Below are 18,284 nucleotides of genomic sequence, written 5' to 3'. Positions count from 1 at the left end.
GGCATTAACTCCTAGTTTCCAGCTTCAAATTTACATACCATGTATATTTCTAGTGATCTCTTTTGATTTTACAAGCAAAGTAACTTGGCCAGGACAAAAAGTAAAAATAAATTTACTTTCCTTTTGATATTGCAATTAATTGTGGAAGTTCTCTCTTGCTCTGATTAGCAGGAAATCCTCTACTGCAAATTTTCCAAGAATCTCAAGAGGCAAACTTAGTCTTAATACAGCAAGCTTACCTCAAATTACCTCATGGAAAGAGAAAAGATTAGTGTGTTGACATGTCCCTAATTTTGTTAATTTTTTTGTGACAGCCACACACAATTATGTTTAAGAAGATGGGGCTCTTAAGAGTGGTGCCACTCTTGGTCTGGCAGTAGTTTTTTGGGGATGTAGTAGGAATCAAAGTCTTCTCTATCTGAGTACCATACTAGCCACTCCATATTTGTGTGAACCTCCCTCCAGATGGTACAGCTCTTTCACTGCATGCAGATCCTTGCCTAAGGCTGTAGTAGTTCTCCTCCAACTCATGCTCAGAAAAGGGGGCTCCAAGCTTGTGTCCTCTGGGTTCCATCTCTTTAGTAAATATTCACAGCTACTGTTCCTAATCATATTCCTGTTCCATTATGCCTGTGTCAATAGGAGCTTTCATGCTTAGTCACCTGCCCTGTGAAAACCAGACCTTCCCGGGAGAATCCAGGCTCTATGTTAAGCCTCAATCATCAATCTGAAGTCCCCTTTCCCTCACAGGGCACTTTGTGTCATTCCTGCCAGTAGGTCTCTAACTGGGGATTAGCCCATACATCAGAAGTTCTAATAAGGTTTAGTTACAAAAGAACAGGCTTTGAGGTCTCACTCCATTTGTTATCAGCATAGTCCTTTCTTAGGAACTAGATTTTCCTTCTCAGGGACATAAGGAGGTGAGACCATTTCAAGGAAATAAAAGAAAAAAATCCTCTGTCAACATGTACCTACTTGTCATTATTTATACAACTAAGATGGACCATGTTAGTGATTACCTCCTCCACAACAATGTATTCCAGGTGACTTGCGCTGTCTTCATTGAGACAGAACTGGCAGGCAACTTTTAAAGATCAGTTTCTTCTGTTAAAATATTTGAAAATTCCACCTTACTAGGTGGAATTCTTCCAATAACAATAAGAAAGACAGTAGCTATTTTTCAATGAGCACTTCTTATATGCTAAGCATTTTACACAAATTATCTTACTTAATCCTTAAAATAATCTGTATAATATGTTATCATTATTTTTGCATTTTTTTGAAGTTAAAATGAAACTCAAGTTAAGCAACTAGCTCAAAGTTACAAAACTGGGATTTGAACTCAAGTCTGTCTGACTCAGAAGCCAGTTCTCTTTTCCCATTCCACCACAACACATGGGAAGGCCATGATAGGAAAAACACACAGCTGATAATACACACTTGTGAGTAATTGCATAAAATACCTCAAGTTGGGTCAAAAATTAATTTATTCATCCACTCTAGAAATGTTAGGGATAAAGAGATGAGTAAGACAGAGGCCTTGCTTTCAATCATATATAAACAGCGTGGGGAGACAGTCACATGTAAAGAGGTGAGCAATGACAGAAGTAGAAGTGGCAAATGCGAGCAACAAGGAGGGTCATCCCACCTGGGAGCCCTATGCCGAGGCTCATGTATTTTCCATGTGGTATGGTATTTCCTTTCTCACCTGAAAGGTGCCTGAAGCCAAATGGCTCTTCTAGGAAGTCATATGCTTTTATCTAGCTCTTTCTTGCGTCTATTTGCCTCTCCAGTTTGGGAGATTGCTTGCTAGAGTTCTAATGACATTAGATTGGTTCTCGGGTGGTCCATCACCATTTCTGGCCAGACTGCTACCCTTAATCATTGAAGGGTATCTTTGCCTTAGAATACAAGTTGTGAGGATGAGAGGAAGGATGTGGAAAGAAGAGGACTAAGAGAAGGATACAGAAGATGGCACATCTGCCCTCCCCCCAAAGATCAAATTCAATACCCACGCGGATTAGGACAGATTTGAGTGTGAGTGTTTAATTGTGAGGATGTCTATGATCCATACCAATCATAGTCGGTAAGAATTGCTACAGTTTGTGCCTTAAGATATTCTTAATGGGAATTATCTAACTTAAAAATATATTCCATTTATAACTTTTTCAGTTTTTAGCTTCAGAATTTTAGCACTTTATATACAAAGTGCTGTGTTACCATCTCTGATAGTTGAACAGCCACCTAAATGATGCTTTTCAGTCAAATATGATCATTGAAATTTTTTAAAAAATCTGCTATAAATAATATTCCACTAATGAATCAGTATGAGTTTAAGACAATAAATAGAATCTGATGTTATGGAAAAAAGAATTTGAAATTCAGCCAATTCAATATATTGACCACATATTTTAAAATCAGAGACAAAGCTGTTTTTCAAAAACAAACTGCCTAAACATTTTTATATTTGCAGATCTCTTGCTGGCACATAGCAGGATGACCATATGTGAAATGTTGTATCTCTTTTGGAGCTTGCTGTCTCTCTCCATGGTCTCTTTCCTATCCCCTGTGCTGACGCTAGCATTTTTTCTTCTTGTGTTTCTTTGCTAATGGAAAGTCTTTATACTCAAACTATGTGGTCCAGTTTTTTCCATCTGCCAGGACAGTTTGTCTTTGGGAAGAGAATGCCAAGACTCTCTAAGTTCTGCTTGTCCTGACACTGTTTCATGAGTCATTTTTACCCTGTATTCAAATTGTTGTTGTCTTTCCTACCCATTCCCTTCTTGTGCCTTGTGTAGCTGAAACTGATTTTGATTGCCTTGGATTCCCCACTGCAGGAAGGCTCTTTCTAAGATACAGGTAGAAAAATGATTGAGAAAAAAATAGGTATGTCAATAGGTCTTTATACACCTTTTAAATTACACATCCTCACATTAGCAATTTTTTAGATGAGAGTCTATCCAAAGAGTGAAAAAACACTGACCTTGTAGCCCATGACTTCAGACTCGTTGGCTAATGGTCTGACAGGTTCCCAGTCCAGAGAAAGCTGAGAGCCTTGCTGCTCCCACCTGAGGTTGTTAGGTGCTTGACTGGGAGCTACAAAATAAAAAGCAAAAGTGAGTGGACGAAGAGTCTTAAATACATTTATTCACTTAAATCCTTGTATTTCAGTCTTTTCTTGTATTCAGTCTTTTCTTGTGAGTACATCAGTCTTTTCTAGTTGACTGGCACCATAGGCTTCTTTCCAGCTAGAGTCAGATAAGGAAGGTTTTGCTCCAGGAGTGTCATTTTAATAGCTACTCTGCTGAGTTTTTGAACCTGAATCCTTTTATCTCCCTTCTGTGTCAAAATCGCTTAGCCTTGTTTCACAGGAAGATAACCCTTATCTACTATGAATACAAAATTTTCTGAGCTAGTTTTGGAATTCAGATCTAAGCATGAAGCAAGACTATAAATCAAAACTCCTCTTCAACTCTGCTTTTTATGTACCTCACATGGCTTTCAGAAATGTTTAAAGATGTTTCCCTTTTGTCTGAAACAAACAAAAAGCCCAGGTCACTTACGGGATTTCTTTGTGGTTGCACTCACTTCACTGCTAGGTGGCCCATATCCAGCTCCATTATAAGCTCTCACTGTGAAGTGATATAATGTATTTCCTTCTAATCCTGTCAGGATGACAGATGACTCATTCCCCCTAGTTTTGATGGTTTCTGCTGCATCTTCTTGTTCCATGTCTTTCCTATAGCCAATCTGTCAACATGAAAGATTAATTTTAAAGTTTCTCCTGTGCTTATGATTGTTGATTTTTTTTTTCCCTTTGGATGTTTCTAAAACCCATCCCTGGGAAATCACTCCTGTATCATCCAATTAACAGGTTCTACTAATGAGGCTAAAATCACTATCTTGGCCACTGCATGATTTGTAGCTGTGTAAACTGCAGCAACTTAGCAAAGCAATGAAAGGTGCTACCTTGTAACCTGGTAGTATGAAGAATAATTCAAAGAAATTGAAGAAGTTCTTTTCTCATAGGTCATCAGAACCAGTTCCCATTCAAAGCCATGGGGCTTTTAATGAATTATTTGAGAAAGAGGCATGAGAAATATTTCCTCCTGGGCCCCACACAAAGGTGAATCACACAGCTGGATGGATTTAACAGAGGAGAGGCGACAGAATACTCATGATAATTTGGAATGGTTTAAATGCAGAGAAATGGCTTTGCTAGGATATGGGAGGGCGGCAGAAGGGAACAGCTCTTTGTCAAAGCACAATTTGTACATTGAGGTGATCTTCCCTGGTTATGAGCTCTTGGTGACTGGTCTCATACAGATCTTGATCCCTTTATGAGATTCAATAATTATCTCTGTGTACCTAAAGCTTAACCTTATTCGGACCCTGGAATTTAACCATGCATAAAGGCACAAGAGAGTAGTTTTTTTCCCCCTACCTATTTCCTGCGGTAAAAATAATGGAAGAGTGATTCTTCTTTCTCCAATTAATTACTGTGGTGAAAGAAGTGGATTGCTGCAAACATTTCATCATCCTTCAAGGACTTTTTCTACTCTGCAGGCTAGAAAACCAAACATCACATTTTCCAGATTCTGGCTTACCTAAGGTTGATGCTACAAAATTTGGGCAGTGAGGAGTTTGTTTGGAACTTGAGATATTCTGGAGCATGCCTAGTACCAGTACTTGCATGGTACTAGCATACTAGTACCAGTACCTTGGGGCCGTAGGAAGTCACTGTAGGCTCCTACCTCTCAAGAAAAAAACATTTGAGTCACTGTACCATATTAAAATGCATCTACCAGCCTAGATGATGGCTAAAGACAAAGGGTGTAAGAAATGGGTAGAGGGGGAAGAAAGTTACAAATTATAACTGCAGCCTTATGAAATGAAGACTGTAAGAGCCATATTTTCTTCCTTATACTGTTTTATATCTAAATATTAAATAACCTGGGTCCCTTCCTTTCTTGTGATAGAGTGTTGTGGGTAGATAAATTTCTAATGTAGTTCATTACAGGAGATGGACAGACTGACTAATGGAAATTTCCTTGGCTTTCCCTTTTAGGGAGATTGTGGGTACATTTTCATTTGTTTAAGAGATATTTGCACAATGCAGCATTGTCATTGCCAGTTGTTGCTTCTGGGGAGTTGTTGAATGGGGAGAAGGATGTGTATGGATGTTGAGTAACCAAAGGGATATGGTACTTTAGCTTTCAGCATCCATTTCACCCTCATTCTAGTGTCTTCCTGGACTTAAGAGATGCAAAGATAAAAATCATACTTTCAAGACTCCTTTGCAGTTAGGGCTCTGAACATGTTTTAGGTTTAACCAGTCAGATGCCATGCCTGGTATTTGAAAGTAAAAATGAGATGGAGAGTGAATTTCTACAAATTCTGTTTCTTTTGCCTATGAGTTTAGAAATGGAGACATTATTTTTCCTTTCCCCTCCACCCCCTGACTGTGGCAGCAAAAATGAATGGCTTATTGTCTAACCATTAGCTTTATGGGAGTCAAAGAGCCAGGCACAAGACATCCATCTTATTGGTGCAAATTATAGCAAACATGGCAGGATTCTGGAACAGGCAGTAATAGCAGAGGCTTTCAGATCACAGAGGCTTCCTGAATGTGGTGCCATTTTGTTCATGGTGGCTTCCAAACCATGGCAGTGGAGTGTGGGACTAGGGCTGGAGACTTCCTGCTTTTAGAAGACATCAGTGTCTTCCTGGTGTCTTAGTCTTATTGACTAGCTTTAACAGTTACCTTTGAAAGATCACCCTGGAGTGTGGTAATTTAACTCAATAATTCTGTAAACCATTTAATACTTATAATAAAACACTTCTTACTTAAACTAGTTAGACTAATTTAGTTCTTTGCAATTAAACACTGCCTGACACACCTACACAGATTTTGAATATGAATATGAATATATATATATATATATATATATATGGTTAATAAGATAATCATAATCAAATTTCTATTTCTCATCCCTGTCTCTTCATAGATTTGACCTGGCATACAGCTGAGTGACTGAACTTCAGAAATTTGTTTGATTAAGCTGAAATGCTCTAACACTACCTTCTGTACTATGTTTGCCCCATTAGTCCCAATTCCAAGAACTAACTTATCTTGCTTGGTCTTGAGCATACTTTTAACTGAAGAAATCTAAGTTATTTTCAAACTACAAAATTTGATGAGATGTTGTTGGATGAACAAATGTGTATCTTTCTCCTTCCCAGTGATATATCTGATTTCTAGGTCTCTGCTTCAATTTAGGCAATAATCTAGCCAATTTTCTTTAATTGGCTAGATTATTTTAAGTTAGTTAAATATATATATTTGAGGGAGTTGAGTGTGATTAAATTCAGCAAATTACAGATTTTGATACAAACACAGATTTCAATACAAATTCTGGACTTCTAAATATTGAATTTTTTTTTAACATCTTTATTGGAGAATAATTGCTTTACAATGGTGTGTTAGTTTCTGCTGTATAACAAAATGATCAGCTATATGTATACATATATCCCCATATCCTCTCCCTTTTGTATCTCCCTCCCACCCTCCCTATCCCACTCCTCTAGGTGGTCACAAAGCACCAAGCTGATCTCCCTGTGCTATGCAGCTGCTTCCCACTAGCTATCTATTTTACATTTGGTACTGTATATATGTCCATGCTACTCTCCCACTTCGTCCCCACTTACCCTTCCCCCTCCCCGTGTCCTCAAATCCAGTCTCTATGTCTACGTCTTTATTCCTGTCCTGCCCCTAGGTTCTTCAGAACCATTTTTTTTTTTTTTTTAGATTCCATATACATGTGTTAGTATTCGGGTTGTGTTTTTCTCTTTCTGACTTACTTCACTCTGTATGACAGTCTCTATGTCCATCCACCTCACTACAAATAACTCATTTTTGTTTCTTTTTATGGCTAATATTCCATTGTATATATGTGCCACATCTTCTTTATCCATTCATCTGTCGATGGACAATTAGGTTAAATATTGAATGTTTAATTTTCTGATGAATCACCACAAAATTAAACATCCCAAGTAAAAGATAAAATGTTTGGAAGTCACTGATTGTGAGAAAACACAAATACTAGCTGCATCAGGTAAAACCTGTGATAAATCTAAAAAATCCACACATTATTTCTCTTTCTGGCATATTGAAAAAAAGAGCTGGAGAAGTTATGACCTTCACAGTGAAATAATAATTTTATTTACTACATTTTTTTTTGATGGAGGATAGGGTAAATCAGAAAAACAGAAAAATATTTGGAGTTTAACATCGTGCTTATTTAGTGATTCTTAACTTGGAATTGAGATAATATAGTATTCATAAGTCACACTGCACCTCTGAAAGTTGAAAGTTCCTCTTCATTCAATTTATTTCTTCATGATTCAATTCTATCCTGATGATAGATTTTATCAACCTATAAACTTTGAACTCTGTATGAGATCACTTGAAATGAGGTTAAAAACATTTAAACAGATATAAATATCTGAAACTGGAAGAATAGATAACCTGCTATTTTATCGCCCTCACACAATTGGGGATTTTTTTGTGTTTATCCCTTCCTGTATTTTTATTACATATAGTTAATATAATTATGTAACTACTTTTCTTCTCTAACATTATAGTCACATATAAATATTTTCCCATTTTTTATATCAATACTAAAAGTCTATCATATGCCTTGTGTACCAAATATCATTTAACCACTTTTCTATTGTGGAACATTTGGGTAGCTTCCAACTTTTGCTCTCTTAATTAAAATGTTGCCATGAATATGTTCATGTACATTTTTTTCCACATATTGGAATAATTCCCCGGAATAGAATTCCAGACAGGTGATTATGGGGTCTAAGATTATTGAAATTTTTATGATTTTGACACAAAAATGCCACACTGGTTTTCAAATAATTTGCACTAATTTTCACTTCCAACAAAAGTGTATGAATCTGAAAGATACGCCAAAATGTTGCAAGCTCTAGGAACATCATGGTTTTGGAGTCAGAAGGCCTAAATTTTAATCTTATTTTTGATATCTATAAGCTTCATATAATGGGACAAGTTACTTAACCACTGAATCTCTATAACCTTGTTTATAAAAACCTCAGTTTTATGAATAGTTTTAGACAGCTCCCTTATTGTCACCCAACTACTTGAACTATTTTGTTTCTTGATGGCTTAACATTTCTGATTTTTGTAATTTGTGTTTACTTTTTTGCTATCCTTCATATTGTTTTGTTTTTTGACTTTGTTCCTCCAAATTATGTAATATTAATAGTGGCAGGCAGGAAGCATGAATTCTGAGTCAGCTGATAACTTTAAGTTTGTAGATTTGAACCTAAATCTAGATGGTTTTTCTTAGTAGATAACCTATTTTTTTCCAAAGTTGATTCTCCATAATGATGATTTTAACTAAGCAGATAACATATTCAATTATCTGATGTGATGATTCTAAGATATCCATGTCATACACAGTCTGGTTCCCTTACATGAAATTGCAAGATCTAAAATCCATGAATGCTGCTATATGGAGTCAGTGGTTGCTGGATGAGCTATGAACTTTCCCCTACTTCCCAGTCTTCATTCAGTCATATATATAATCACTGAAGAATTCTTACTAGTATTTTATATTCTCCTGTCTGATTTTTGTTACCTGTTAGATTTTAAAAACACAATTCTTAGCTCCTGTATTCACTTGTTTTTATAATTTAAATTGCACTCAATGATCACTGCTCATTCAATAGTGTACTCCCTGAATTTAATAAAGACAGCTCCACTTTCTGCTGTTATTTAATGTTGCAAAACAAAAATGTGATTTTTGCACCATTGAAAGTAATTTATTCTCTAGACTAGTAAGGCTAGAGTTTTTATTTTTTTAAGTTTTTCTTTTTTAAATTTATTTATTTTGGCTGTGTTGGGTATTTGTTGCTATGTGTGGGCTTTCTCTAGTTGTGGTGAACAGGGGCTATTCTTCGTTGCGATGCATGGGTTTCTCATTGTGGTGGCTTCTCTTTGTTGTAGAGCATGGGGTCTAGGTGTGTGGGCTTCAGTAGTGTGGTGTGCAGGCTCAGTGGTTGTGGCTCTTGGGCTCTAGAGTGCAGGCTCTGTAGTTGTGGTGCACAGGCTTAGTTGCTCTGTGGCATGTGGGATCTCTCCGGACCAGGGCTCGAGCCTATGTCCCCTGCATTGGCAGGTGGATTCCTAACCACTATGCAACCAGGGAAGCCAAAGGTTAGAGTTTTAAAAAATAATCAAAATGCATATTGAAATGTAAGTATTTTACCATACTTTGAGAACTTCAAAACTATTAATTTAATTACTTTTTCAAAAAATTGTTTTGAATATATATTATTTACCATGCACTGTGCCTGTAGGCAACTGGGGTAATGGTGAGCCCAAAAAGACACGGCATAAGACTCATCAGGAAAAAAAGGGAGAAGACTCAAATCAATAGAATTAGAAATGAAAAAGGAGAAGTAACAACTGTCACTGCAGAAATACAAAGGATCATGAGAGACTACTACAAGCAACTATATGCCAATAAAATGGACAACCTGGAAGAAATGGACAAATTCTTAGAAAAGTACAAACTTCCAAGACTGAAGCAGGAAGAAGTAGAAAATATGAACAGGACAATCACAAGCACTGAAATTGAAACTGTGATTAAAAACCTTCCAACAAACAAAAGTGTAGGGGCAGATGGCTTCACGGGTGAATTCTAAAAATCATTTAGAGAAGAGCTAACACCTTTCGTTCTCAAACTCTTCCAAAATATAGCAGAGGGAGGAACACTCCCAAATTCATTCTACAAGGCCACAATCAGCCTGATACCAAAACCAGACAAAGATGTAACAAAAAAAAGAAAATTACAGGACAATGTCACTGATGAACATAGATGCAAAAATCCTCAACAAAATACTAGCAAACAGAATCCAACAACACATTCAAAAGATCATACACCATGATCAAGTGAGGTTTATCCCAGAAATGCAAGGATTCTTCATTATAAGCAAATCAATCAATGTGATGCACCATATTAACAAATTGAAGGATAAAAACCACATGATAATCTCAATAGAAGCAGAGAAAGCTTTTGACAAAATTCAAGACCCACTTATGATAAAAACTCTCCAGAAAGTGGGTATAGAAGGAACACACCTCAACATAATAAAAGCCATATATGACAAACACACAGCTAATATCATTCTCAATCAATCATCTCAAAAGATGAAAGCATTTCCTCTAAGATCAGGAACAAGACAAGGGTGCCCACTCTCATCACTATTATTCAACCTAGTTTTGGAAGTTTTAGCCATGGCAATCAGAGAAGAGAAAGAAAAAAAAAAGAATACAAATTGGAAAAGAAGAAGTAAAACTGTCACTCTTTGCAGATGACATGATACTCTACATAGAAAATCCTAAAGATGCCACCAGAAAACTACTAAAGCTAATCAATGAATTTGGTAAAGTAGCAGGATACAAAATTAATGCACAGAAAACTCTTGCATTCCTATACATCAATAATGAAAAATCAGAAAGAGAAATTAAAGAAACACTCCCATTTTCCTTTACAACAAAAAGAGTAAAATACCTAGGAATAAACCTACCTAAGGAAGCAAAAGATCTGTATGCAGAAAACTATAAGACACTGATGAAAGAAATTAAAGATGATACAAACAGATGGAGAGATATACCATGTTCTTGGATTGGAAGAATCGACATTGTGAAAATGACTATACTACCCAAAGCAATCTGCAGATTCAGTGCAATCCCTATCAAACTACCAATGACATTTTTCACAGAACTAGAAAAAGAAATTGTAAAATTTGTGTGGAATCAAAAAAAGCCCTGAATAGCCAGAGCAATCTTGAGAAAGAGAAATGGAGCTTGAGGAATCAGGCTCCTTGACTTCAGAATATACTACAAAGCTACAGTAATCAAGCGAGTATGGTACTGGCACAAAAACAGAAATATTTATCAATGGAACAAGATAGAAAGTCCAGAGATAAACTCAAACACATATGGTCACCTTATCTTTGATAAAGGAGGCAAGAATATATAATGGAGAAAAGACAGCCTCTTCATTAAGTGGTGCTGGGAAAATTGGATAGCTACATGTAAAAGAAAGAAATTAAACATTTCCTGACACCATACACAAAAATAAAATCAAAATGGATTAAAAACCTAAATGTAAGGCTAGACACTATAAAACTCTTAGTGGGAAACATAGGTAGAACATTCTATGATATAAATCACAACAAGATCATTTTTGACCCACCTCCTAGAATAATGGAAATAAAAACAAAACTAAACAAATGGGACCTAATGAAACTTAAAAGCTTTTGCACAGTAAAGGAAACCATAAACAAGACAAAAAGACAACCTTCAGAGTGTGAGAAAATATTTGCAAATGAAGCAACTGACAGAAGATTAATCTTCAAAATATACAAGCACTCATGCAGCTCAATATAAAAATAACAAAATACCCAATCTATAAATGGGTGGAAGACCTAAACAGACATTTCTCCAAAGAAGATATACAGATTGTCAACAAACACATGAAAAGTTGCTGAACATCACTAATTATTAGAGAAATGCAAATCAAAACCACAATAAGGCATCACTTCACACCAGTCAGAATGACCATCATCAAAAAATATAGAAACAATAAATGCTGGAGAGGGTGTGGAGAAAAGGGAACCCTCCTGTACTGTTAGTGGGAATGTAAATTGATACAGCCACTATGGTGAGCAGTATGGAGGTTCCTTAAAAAACTAAAAATAGAACTACCATATGACCCAACAATCCCACTACTGGGCATATACCCTGCAGAAACCATAATTCAAAAAGAGATATGTACCCCAATATTCACTGAAGCACTATTTACAATAGCCAGGACATGGAAGTAACCTAAGTGTCTATTGCCAGATGAATGGATAAAGAAGATGTGGCACATATATACAATGGAATATTACTCAGCCATAAAAAAATGAAATTGAGTTATTTGTAGTGAGGTTGATGAACCTAGAGCCTGTCATACAGGGTGAAGTAAGTCAGAAAGAGAAAAACAAATACCATATGCTAAAACATATATATGGAATCTAAAAAAAAAAAAATCGTTCTGATGAACCTAGGGGCAGGACAGGAATAAAGATGCAGACATAGAGAATGGACTTGAGGACACAAGAGGGCAAGGGGAAGCTGGGACGAAGTGAGAGAGTAGCATTGACATATATACATTACCAAATGTAAAATGGATGGCTAGTGGGAAGCTGCTGCATAGCACAGGGAGATCAGCTTGATGCTTTTTGACAACCTAGAGGGGTGGGAGGAAGGCTCCAGAGGGAGGGGATATGGGTATATAAATATACATATAGCTGATTCAGTTTGTTGTACAACAGAAACTAACACAACATTGTAAAGCAATTGTACTCCAATAAAGATTTTTAAAAAATTTAAATAAAAACAATTTTAAAAAAATGTAAAAAACCCCACAAAGGTTACAGTTACATTAGAATAAAAATATTAAATAGGGATAAATCTAAGGAAAGATTTGCAAGGTCAGTATAGACAAAGATCAAAGAAGGCTTAAAAAAAAGAGGGATATAATAATCATGGATTAGATTTAATATTGCAAGTGGATAATTCTACCAAAATTTTCCTCTGTACTCAGCTCTATTCAAAACAGACCCAAACTGCAAACAGGCCTAATGTCCATCAATGGAAGAATGATAAATAAATTGTGGGATACTCACAAATGAAATTTAGGAGAAAACACATAAAAATATGGATGAATATTACCGATATAATGTTGAGTGAAAAATACAAGACATAAAAAGCGCCATATGATTCCCAAAACTAGTAAAACCAATCAGAAGTCAGGATACTTGGTTTTCGTTTTTGTTTTTGGTGGGGGTGTGGGGTTCAGAATAAGGATAATGACTATAAGAGACACAAGGTGATTCTCTAGTTCTTAGAAATGTTTTGTTTCCTGACCTGGATTGTGGTTACTCAGGTATGTTCACTTCGTGATAATTCACTGAGCTGTACATTTATGATTTGTGCACTTTTCTATATGTAGATTAAAAAAAGTCTTGCCTTTTGAAAATAAAGTCTCAGCCATTTTGTAATTAGCAAATAGTCAATTAGTAATTGGCATTTTTATAATGCTAAGCATGTCTTTTGCAAAACTTCCTTTTTGTGCGTGTTCAAACACCTTATAATATTTCTATATTTCTTAGTATAGTAAGCAAGACCATGTCTGTATCTAACTCTTCAACACTCATTGAATTAGGACCTCTATGCCACAAGTATGTTGTCAGGTACTTAAGATAAAAACCCAACCCTCAAAAGGAAGATTTTGTTGCAATTTGGTATTTCTCATATGGATCATTCTAAGAGAATGTCAACAAAAATATTCCAGGTATTTGTAAAATTAAATGGGTTGGTGTCTACATTTGTTATTTTATTTTTTGCGTGGATGCTTTCTGTGTACAAATGTGTATTATGTAACAGAGAGTGAGATTGTGGATGGACATGATGAGCTCAGGATGGCTGCGTTTAGGAGTAAAGAAAAAAACCCTGTTTAGAGGTCACACAGTAAATTACCATTTGTGTCAAAGAGTGAAAAAAATAGGAAGTACTTCTGAATATGATAAAAGATATCATCCATACATACCCTTTTGGTTCTTCATGTGGGTAAAACAATATATTCAGGCAAATATTTTAATATTCTTGAAAATAAAATGTTTTATAAAAGTTTTAGTAGAAGAAAATATGAAATGTGGTTTGGGTTAGGGAATTTTCTCCATGAAGCAATGTATTTAGAAGTAAATGAAACAGAAACACAGTATACACTGAGTTATTCATTACCTTCTAAAAGAATTCTACAGGTTGCCTTTCAATAGGACAGGGGAAGGAACAAGTTAAACAACTGTTACATCTTCAAGTTACTTCTATAATTTCCTTTTGATCTGCTGATTTTTTAAAATCATAAATAGTTTTAGTTAGCCTCCCAGTCTCTGAAAATAACCTAAGAAGGAAATCTAATGATAGAGACATGAAAGCTATTTGATTTTTCCAGAGTCCGCAGAATTTCAGAAAAGGGGGTGTAGAAGTATTTTCTTCTCACTGTTTAGTTTTTTATATTCTTAGTTTTATATAGTCATAACAAAAAGCCAAAGGAGAATCCGTACAACGGCGGCTGCCCACCATATGGAAAATAAAACAGCCTTTGTTTTAGCCTTTTGGTAACTGGTTTCATTTCAGCTTCTTTTCCCCCTTTAATTTATGTCTGAAATTCCATTTTACACACACACACACACACACACACACACACACACACACTCACCCTTGCACCCTCTGCTATACCAATTAAATGCAATCTGCCTAGTATGAGTTATTGTCAAACAGCAGTGAGGACCATTTTTTTTTTTTTGTCTCCTGCTTTGACGATTAGAGTCAGCTCATAAAATAAAAACAACAATCTCATCCCTTTTCCCCATAAGAAATCCCCACTACAACTTACTTTATAGAGCAAAACACAATTAGTGTCTTTTCAGTGCAATCAATAAGTGGAAATGGCTTTAGTGACATGTCTAAAATGAACTTCTGAGTTACATACCCTCTGGAAGTTCTAAAATAAATACATGCAAGTCTTGAATATAGCCTGGGAAAAGGAGTCTCTAGGGGTGTGTGTGTCTTTTAGTGAGAATTGTAAAATGGAACAAGTTGTTTTGCCTTTTGTTCTTCTTCATAATAAGCATAAAAAAGTTAAGAATTAGGACTCGGACACTGTGCACTTTTCACTCTGCTATAAAAATACATTGTCGCTTATTATTGAAATGAACCCAGCCATTAAAAAATATACTTAATAATACTCTTCCAAAAAGGTCACAATGAATACAAGCACCATTAACTTGATAATCATGAGGAATTTTGTTTCACAGGCAGAATATACAATATAATATTTAAAAATATGTCTAAAAATTTCCTTTTTATTTTATTCAATAAAATTTCTATCGATTGATTTATTGTTTTATTTAGGAAAATTGAGGACATTTAGGGACAGAAGCATATGCTCAAGCAAACAAAAACCTATGCCCATGGAGGGCATTGGCATGGGTTTATGCTACTAGTGTTTCTTCAGAGGATCAGGATGCTAAGGAATCCTAGGGTAATTATGGACATAAGAATTGTATTGTTCCAATGTCTTCCTCTCTGCTTTTTGCTTATTTAAATTTCCCACAAACATCTCTCAGTATTAAACTGTGATTTCTTTTAAGAGCAGGGACTAGATCTTAATAGTTTTGCATTTCCACTGACTAGAACAGTGCCTGATAATAAATGCTTGATAAGTGAAGGAATAACAAATATTAATCATCCAACATTGCATTATAACCCAATTTCCTTTGTCATTCCTCCCAATTTGGGAAAATCAGAGAAAAGATGATGAAATTTGGCCCTATTTTTCTTTAGTCTTTTTTCTTGTTAGACTGGCATCTGCTCTGATTTTGTATGCACATAAAAATCCCGGTGTTCTAGGAAAAGCTTTAGAGGCTCTGCTCGAAGATTCAGGAATTACCATTCACAGGACACTTAATGCTGGTGGGTTCATAAATTCAAAACTGAAACTAATAATTTATTTGCATGGGCCAATGACAGGGATGGCAATCGAGATGGGGCAGTCATGATAATTCAAAAATCAGTCATTCAATGCATATAGCTCACTTCTGATTTTCAATCATGCTGCATGTCATAAGCTAGAAATTTCACATATCTCAATGTCAACGCTTTCTACATTTAGTCTCTGTAGCCATGAAATCTCAAGCTACTTCCATGTGAGTAAACAAAATTCTCAAATGGGTTGTTTTAAGAGAATGTCAACAAAATTGTTCAATTGTATTTGTAAAATACAATTAGATAGAGTGGTGTCTATATTTGTGATTTCATATTCTTTCTTATTTCCTCAGATGGTCATTTTTGTGAGGTAGTATAAGACTTGTATAATAAAAGGCAGCCTTGCAAACTTGTTGAAAAGACCACTCTTTTTCTTTTCATAACAGAATTTGAATCTAGCCTAATTGTGACATTTAGAAATGTCCATGGGTGGACCCACTTTGAAATTAAAGGGGATAATATTACTAAAATTTCCTGAAGCCTCTTACCATAAAGTCATTTTATTTTCTGGTAGGCTAGGGGCTGTCATCATTCTGACGCTATCTTTATTTATAGCTATTTCTACCATATCAATTGCTTTGACCATTCTATTAGATAGAGCAATTAGTCATTTTAATAACAAAAACAGTTTGATTTGAATTAATTGGTTAATGTATTTGAAAGTGTAAGTTAGTTGCAGATGAACATAGTTTAAGTCAAAATGCTTGATTCATTATTTGGTAAACAAATGAGAGTGTAATGGAGGCTTCCTTGTAAAGGACAAAAATGCTAAATGTAGGTAGGTAATTGACAGATGGTATCAGGGAAAGCCTCCTACTGAGATCCTTACAGCTGCCCTATAGGTCTGACTACATCAGGGAAAAGAATATCAAAACCAAGACATCAAACAAAAGGAGCTACAAGGCCTTACCAAAAAACAGAAAAACAAAAATGAAAGAAACTGAAATAAAGTCTCCCTTGCTAGACTGTGATCTTCATAAGGGCAGGGAATCTGTCTATTTTACTTATTGTTTTACCCCACGCACTACACCAAGACTTAGCAGGCATTCAATAAATAGCACGTGGATAAGTAAGTGAATGAATAATAAATGATAACTGAGATTCAGATGAAACGCACAGAAAGTCAGATCAGGCACAAACGAGGTCCAAATCTGACAGTCCAGATCACAATTAGAATCAGGCTCAGAGTCACTTGAAGAGCGTACAGGGGAAGGAGAGCACAGTGATGGGAGCTTAGATGGGGGATCAGGTGATGTTATAAGAGCCTTAAGGACTTTATTGCTCTTGATGATGTCCATCTTCCCTCTAAATGACCCTTGCTTGAGGGTAGCCTCCCAAGATTAGTGGAAGAGAAAACACAAAGATTTCAGAGTCAAGTGAACGACATAGGTTCAAGTTTGATTATTTATTAAGAAGAGTTCATTGAGGGGTTATCATTAGTTAATACTGTACTATGTATTCTAAAGTTTGTCCATATCAAACTGGCAGTTGAGTATGTGTTTGACAGGAGCCATATCCTAGAAGGAATTAAAGGTGTGGTCATGACTTCAGATATGATTTCTTTTTTCTCATTTACCTCCATTATTATGCCTGGTGTATCAAGGGAAGTTTCCCATATAAAAGTCTCATCTTTACTTCTTTTTTTTTTTTTTTTTTGCGGTATGCGGGCTTCTCACTGGTGTGGCCTCTCCTGTTGCGGAGCACAGGCTCCGGATGCGCAGGCTCAGCGGCCATGGCTCACGGGCCCAGCCGCTCCGCGGCATGTGGGATCTTCCCGGACCGGGTCACGAACCCGTGTCCACCTGCACCCAACCACTGCGCCACCAGGGAAGCCCTTGACTTCTTTTAACTGCTTTTATCTGAGGCTAAGATAGTTGTCTGCAGTGGTTAATTCAATTCTCTTATAGTCATTGACTGGTGTGAAAACATATTGAGAGGTTGAGTCTGACTCTTACCCATTTCTGATAACACTGAAGAGTTATGATTCTAATGTATATCAAGACACCTTGATATCCTGACAAGAGACTTAAATGATTCCACAACAAACAAATGTGTTGCTGGTCTGGAGTTCTGAATTGAGGTTCTCTCTAAATTGCTGCCACTAGCCATTATTTAGATAGAAGTAATATTCTTAAGGGTATTTGATGTCTACAACCTGAAGTAACTAAACTGATAACACAAGGGATATGGATCACTTACTTAATTGTGAAAATTTCCTGAAGATCACCAGTAACTGCTAAACCCAATAGAAACTTTTCTGCTTTCATCTCGATCTCTTAGCAGGTGTAAACACAGTTGACCATTTCCTTCTTTTTGATTAGCTCTTTTAGTTTCTTTGACACCTTACACACTTGATTTTCTCTCCATCAAGATGATCTCTCCTTGCCACTCTCCATGCTGATTCCTTTCCTTCAGCTAAATTTCTACATGCTGATTGCACCAGGACACAGCTTATCTCCCCCTTCATTCCTCCTCTTATCCTCTCCTTTACTCCCTTCTGGGAATTTGTCCTTAGGTGATTTAATGTAATAGAATGGCTTTAAATACCACCTTTATGATTGCCCCCTTTATGTCTTCAGCACTGGTCTCT

General features: G+C 36.1%; 1 protein-coding gene across 3 annotated transcripts in view; it reads right to left on the bottom strand.

The window, feature by feature from the left end:
- Positions 1-18,284, bottom strand: part of CNTN5 (contactin 5) — a gene marked incomplete at its 3' end in the record, with an annotated part of 796,845 nt that overhangs the window by 9,834 nt on the left and 768,727 nt on the right. For all 3 annotated transcript variants that reach the window (XM_079928800.1, XM_079928801.1, XM_079928802.1), the window contains 2 exons: positions 3,564-3,750; positions 2,984-3,096 (listed from right to left, as the gene is read on the bottom strand). In XM_079928800.1, coding sequence (XP_079784926.1) covers positions 2,984-3,096; positions 3,564-3,750 — 300 coding nt within the window. The remainder of the gene's footprint in view (positions 1-2,983; positions 3,097-3,563; positions 3,751-18,284) is intronic.

This window comes from Stenella coeruleoalba, assembly GCF_951394435.1.
Source record: "Stenella coeruleoalba genome assembly, chromosome: 8".
Lineage (NCBI taxonomy): Eukaryota > Metazoa > Chordata > Mammalia > Artiodactyla > Delphinidae > Stenella > Stenella coeruleoalba.
This window is presented reverse-complemented; position numbering and strand designations above follow the sequence as displayed.